Source organism: Nanorana parkeri, unplaced genomic scaffold (genome assembly GCF_000935625.1).
Source record: "Nanorana parkeri isolate BGI_ZX_2015 unplaced genomic scaffold, ASM93562v1 scaffold344, whole genome shotgun sequence".
Taxonomy (NCBI): Eukaryota; Metazoa; Chordata; class Amphibia; order Anura; family Dicroglossidae; genus Nanorana; species Nanorana parkeri.
In genome coordinates, this window is record NW_017306612.1 from 181,882 (window position 1) to 188,172 (window position 6,291).

Sequence of the window (6,291 nt, forward strand, 5' to 3'; positions counted from 1 at the left end):
ATTTTGCAGGTTTGTAGGTGGATATCTTAGTAATAGGCCAACGTTTGTGTTTGTAGGCCGTGGTGAATTATACCGCGTTTCCCCGAAAAACAGACACTGTCTTATTTATTTATTTTCACGAAAAAAAGTCACTAGGTCTTATTTTCGGGGGATGTCTTACCTGGCTGCAGCTAGGAGCCAAGAGAAATGGAGTAGGTGTCATGCAGGACAAAGTTGAAAACCGAGCTGTGAGTTGCTGCTAGCTGACATCATTGTTGGGGCGTTTGAAGCTGTTTCTTCAGATTTGGAAACAGGAAGAAGTCCGAAGGTGACAGGTCAGGTGAGTAAGGTGAGTAAGGTGGATGGGGCAGAGATTCAGAGCCAGTTTCTGCAGCTCGATGTGCAGGCGCATTGTCGGCTAGCAGCAACACGCAGCTCGGTATTCAATTTGTCCGGCGTGACACCTACTCCATTTCTCTTGGCTCGAACTATAATTCACCACGACATTGGCATGCGTATTACTAATATCCACCTCTAAACCTGCAAAAGTTCAGATCCCTAGCACATCTACCCTGTATCCCCGAAAATAAGACCTAGCACCATTTTTGGGAATTGCTAAACTATAAGACCTACCGCGAAAATAAGACCTAGTTGTGACCTTTCCCAGGGCCAGTGGTGGCATAAGGGGGAACTTGAAGAGCCGCGGGAGAGAATCAGCGGTGCCAACGAAGCCAGCGCTGGAGGAAGCGAGGCGACAGCGGAGGGAGCAGAGCCGCATAAGCCGATGTCTCCTCTATAGCGCCGGCTCCTGTCACAGGCGGAGTGATGCCAAATGCACTCCGCCTGTGAGGAATGAAAGTGTGCTTCGCTCATTCTGGTTACCAAATTGCTCTTGGAAAGGTGCGGCACCCCCGATTGCCCTGATCACCCTATTCTTAACTTTGCCATTTTGGATTATTTAATTTGGATTTGCAATAACTTTGGATTGTTATAAATAAAAAATAAGACCTCCCCCGAAAATAAGACCTCCCCCGAAAATAAGACCTAGTGTGTTTTTTGGAGCCAAAAAAAATATAAGACAGTGTCTTATTTTCGGGGAAACACGGTAGATCATGGTGCGGGTCAGAACTTATTGGCCTTCCCTCGTGATGAAAGAAATGTATTCTCAAATCGCAGCACTAACAAACTGATCCTAATCCCTATGGCTGGGTTCACACCTAGGCGTATTGAATATGCGCGTTCGCGGTAAAAAAAAACGCGCGTTTCCGAGGGCTACTTGGCTGTATCCCAATAGAAACGCGCACCCAAAACGCCCCAAAGAAGTACATGTATTTCTTTGGGTGTAGGACGTTTTGTAGCGCGTTCATACGGCCTGAAATACGCCCAGGTGTGAACCATACCAATAGGAAATAATGGGATTTCGGTGTTTGAGCGTTTTGTAGAGCGTAGGAACGCGCTACAAAACGCCCAGGTGTGAACCGGGCCTATGTGATGCGAGAATACATTCACTACCTGTATTGAGGTCACGCAGCAGCTTATGGTTTATAGAGTTACGCATTATATAAGTCTATGTTCAGTCAGGTGTCACTGCATGAGATCAGCCGCACTGAGATACAAGAAATGAGGAAAAAAGGTTTTATTTTAAAAAGATTAGGGATTGTTTTATCATTTCAAGAGACATGACGGCACAGTCAGCCAACCAACCAAGCAGGCAGCTACAGAGATCAATAGGTGATGTCATCTGAACCAGCTGTGAGAGGCGCGCAGTAAACTAAAAATCACTGTCATTGGATCTCTTTGTATCTTTGTTAATTCCAGAATTCATATTTGTAAACTTAGTTTTAAGCCCTGATGAAGGAGACACATTGGAATCCCCCGAAACGCATTAGCCTGGCTTTTTTTTAATACTTTTTATTCCCTTTCAGATTGTAAGCCCTCAGGGGCGGGGCCCTCCTTACCGTCTTGTATTGGGATTGTAATGTCTTCCTTATATTGTACAGCGCTGCGCAAACTGTTGGCGCTCTATGAATCCTGTATACTATAATAATACTATATGAGCAAACATAAGGTCTTTTGGACTCTGTACATTTGCTGTGGTGCTCCTTCTGTTCTAAAGGCTCCACTTGGAGAATTAGCAGATCTATATAAGAAATACAATTATGAAAATATGGAACAGGAAGCATGTGAAAAAGTGTGAACGTTGCATTAGTTTAATGTTACAATGATATGCGTTTCCCTCTTAAATTATGTTCGTATTTAGATGACAGGATGGCAGTGCGGGGGAGGGGATGCAGAGACACGCTCATGGACAACGTACCATTGTAGCTGACAATGGCACGAGCCGCTGCTTTTACTGTGACCTTTCTGATGTTCTAACACCAACCTCGGTCTTCCTGTTGGCACTGCCTTCTTCCTCCTTCCTCTCTTCTGGCCTTTTGGACATTTGAGGCTCCGTGTCTTCTCTGGAGGCTTGCTGCTGCTGTCTGTCTTCACGCTCCTCGTTGGCCGGCTCGTACTTTTGGTCTGCGACGGGAAGTCTCATGGATCGGTCTGGGTCCTCCTCGCTGGTGTCGCGTTTGGCGCACCTCTTGGCTCGGAGTTCCTTGGCCAGCTCATCCATTTTGTTCCATCGTTTGGAATCCTCGAGGTCTTTGGCCGTTTCGTCGTCGGAACAGTCAGCCGCTTCGCTTTCTTGTTGGCTTTCCTTGCTGGTCTCCGCCTCTGACCTGGCGTCTTCGGGGATCCTCATTGAATCTGAAAAGAAGATAAGGGAACAATGTGCAGGATGAATGGGTTCTGCTCCTTCCTCGATCCAACGCTCCTCAGCTAGACCTGGATAGATCATGTTTGGCCAACCTCGCCTCTTTCAAAGATCAGACCATCCTTACTTGAATTGTGACCTATTCCTTACACTGCCTTCATGATGTACCTCCTGATAAACTTTAATAAAAGATCGAGACATCCATACTGAAAGGGAACCAGAAATATGGGGACCTGCTTATGAAATTCTAGGTGCCCGGCTGTCTCTGGGCTCAATACTAAGGGTCCTTGGCCTGGAATATGAATGAGCATGAAGTACAAACTCTGGATCTGCATACTTGTGGCAGGTCAGTATGACACAAAGTACTGAAGACATTTGTTGAAGGAGAGGTGAGTAATGATAGCCCCCCCGTATTAGCTTAAAGTGACATTAAACCCTCAGATGTTTTAACAGAAACCAATACTGTAATGTGCGCCTTCCTGTAATCCTAACGTACTAGTTGCAAGTAGAACACTCTATACAACGTTTCCGGGTCTCACAGGATCCCCCTTCATCAGGCAATCACTTGTTTGCGCTGATCGCTTGTTTGACTGATGAAGGGGGGGATCCTGTGAGACCCGGAAACGTTGTATAGAGTGTTCTACTTGCAACTAGTATGTTAATAAACACGGACTGAACTTGCTTTGGCGTGCCGGCGTCCGTTCTTTACTTATATTTTGTTGGAAGCCACCCGCTGACACCTGCTGCACCCGCCTTCCATTTGTGGAGCAGCGCCTGCGAGTGCACGGACTGTAAGATGAAGAGAGGAGGTGCTGGTTGCAATGGTAGAGTGATCTCCCACACAAGCTATAAACCCTATTGAAAGGTACAAGGGTTCTGACTGGCAGCTCATGTAGGCTGGTGGTGATCCAGTGAAACCCAAGAGGTACAGGAATAAAACGGGGAGCATCAGACCAAATGCTGAAAGACCATGAAGAGTCTCTCTCATCATCTAATCAATGCATTATGGGGATCCCCCATCATCAGCTTCTGGAGCCTTGCACTTAATACTGGAGAACACCCAAAACTAGGGGTGGCCAACTCTGGCCCTCCAGCTGTTGTGAAACTCCCATGAGGCATCTGCGAGACTGACAGTTCCAGGCGTGACTCCCAGTTGCAGAGACATGTTGGGATATGTAGTTAAAGCACAGCTGGAGGACCGGAGTTGCCCACAACTTTCAAGCCTTGATGACGGGGGTTAGGGTTGTTATAACCTCTGAAATGTGTTGGCGTGTCCTTTAGATCAGGGGTAGCCAACCAGTGGCCCTCCTGCTGCGGTGGAACTACAAATCCCATGAGGCATTCCAACATTCTCAGAGCCACAGACGTGACTCCCGGAGAGAGATGCATCATGGGATTTGTAGTTTCACCCACAGCTGGAGGACCGCTGGTTGGCTACCCCTGCTTTATGATAAAATAAAGTCTTCACGGTCTATGGGCATTTGGTCTGGCGCTGGTTTCTTTTAGCTGTCAATCATTACAGGCAACGTACTGTCCTCCCGCTGGGTGTCGTCCTCCTCGTTTTCCGTCTCGTTGCTCTCTTGCTTCAGATCTTCCTTGTCATGGTCTCCGATCTCCTCGGGATCCTTCTTGGACACGGCCTCCTCCTCAGATGCCCCGTCGCTGGCGTCTTCCTGATTGTCCTTGGGAGGCTCCATGTGGTTGATCTCGTCGGTGATATGATTGTCGATCTCGTCCTCGGGGGTCTCCTCTCTCTTGCTGATCTCGTTACTCTCCAGCTCCTCGGCGCTGTCCTCTTCCTGGGAGCGCTCCGAGCTCGCCTTCCTCTCGTCCTCCGGTTGCCTCTTCACCTCCTCGCTCTCGGAAAATTTCCCGTGAAGAGGAAGCGCATCTTTTATAATGTAAAATCTCATTGAGGGGAATTTACCAAAATTGGAGCGGCTGTGCGCGGCAACCAATCAGCTGCTCCAGATTTTGTCTGCTCCAGTTTTGATCGGCCACGTTCACACCAAGCGCATTCCAGGAGCAGTTACAGACCGGGATCAAAACTGCGTCCAATGTATTCCAATGGTATTGTGGGCTCTAGTTCACACACCGCAGCGTTCAGTTTAAGGGCCCTGTCACACCACGTCCGCACCAGATCTGCATGCGTTTCGGCAAACGGGGTGCAGTGCATTTGTGACGCGTTCGTGACACGTGCCAGTGCGTTCTCTGTTTTTTGAGGGTAATGTCATTATGCAAATTAATCTCTTCCTGCTCCATGTCATAGCTTCTGTTGCGTTCCAGTGCAGTGCGGTTCGGGTGCGTTCCAGTGCAGAAAAAATGTGACATGGTGCATTTTTTTTTTTCTGCACTGGAACGGACCGGTGTGAACAGAGCCCAAAAATCACATACAAATACATTGGGATGCATTTTTGGTGCGGGAGAAAAATGTACCGGAACCGCATCTGATCCGGACATGGTGTGAATGGGCCCTTAGAGCATGTAAAAAAAAACTGCAGCAAGCCCTATTTTACCTGCGCTGGAACGCTCTGGGAAGCATGCAAACGCACTGGAACCCCATTTCAAACTAACAAAAATGGCCCTAAACGCATCAAAAACGCTCATCCCCTGACCCCCCGTCACCATCACCTGCACCCTCTTTCCCTGAACCACCTTCACCATTAAAAACTGCTTACCTCTCTCACCATCCACCATGTTTACAGGTTCTGTCCCTCCCCCCCACCTTATAACTGGACAGTGAAAGGTGAAGCAGCGGACTGATGAGGTCACCTCTCTGTCATTTTTGCTCTCTCCTCCCAACAGCATGCTCCTTGCACTGCAGCATGGTATGACTAACAATTGCTACGACAGAGACGCGGGGCACTCAGTAGAAGACCTGGGACATGGGGTGTCAGCTCCTAGGAACGCACTCTTCCTAACACGTCCCTTTATATGGTTCTAATGGTTATGATTGGATAGAAGATATCACGTTTCAGCTGCACAGGAACATCCCGTCATTTCACAGATTGCCGCCGCCTGCCGCAGTATTAGCGGTGAAGCTCGGCTGGGTATCACATGAATGGCTGAGCGCAGGACGCCAAGGTCATCGGATAAAAAGGGAGATGGATTCCGGAGTCACAGTGACACTAACCGGAGGCGGGAGCTTTGTCCTGCTTGCCGAGGACGCCGGAAAGTTCCTCCTCATAACCGCGATTCTTCTTCACTTTCTGGATCCTCTCCATGGCCCCTGCGGACAGCAAAAGGCACGTAAATGATCTGCTATTACCTACAGCTTGTGGCCAGAATAATAGAAACCCCCGTGCGGTACTGAGCTGGACCGCCTATGGCGCTGGTAATAGTCACCGCGAGGGTCCAGCAGTTTCCTGATATCAAAGACCGACCCGAAATATGGAGACCTCTCCTGAAAATAAGAGCTGCCTGTCTGTCGTGCTGATCCAGTGGCTTCCATAGGTCAGGGATTGGACTTCACCGGCCACATTCTTGTTCCAGAATCCCAGACATTATATTAATGAGGCAGCCAGACAGCTAGTATTTTCAGAAGCAGAACT

General features: G+C 48.4%; 1 protein-coding gene across 1 annotated transcript in view; it reads right to left on the reverse strand.

Moving 5' to 3' along the window:
• Nucleotides 1-6,291, reverse strand: part of CHGA (chromogranin A) — a 21,635-nt gene that overhangs the window by 406 nt on the left and 14,938 nt on the right. The window contains exons 6-8 of the mRNA XM_018558510.1: nucleotides 5,872-5,969; nucleotides 4,272-4,635; nucleotides 2,363-2,733 (exon numbers count right to left, since the gene is read on the reverse strand). Of these exons, the coding sequence (XP_018414012.1) occupies nucleotides 2,363-2,733; nucleotides 4,272-4,635; nucleotides 5,872-5,969 (833 nt within the window). The remainder of the gene's footprint in view (nucleotides 1-2,362; nucleotides 2,734-4,271; nucleotides 4,636-5,871; nucleotides 5,970-6,291) is intronic.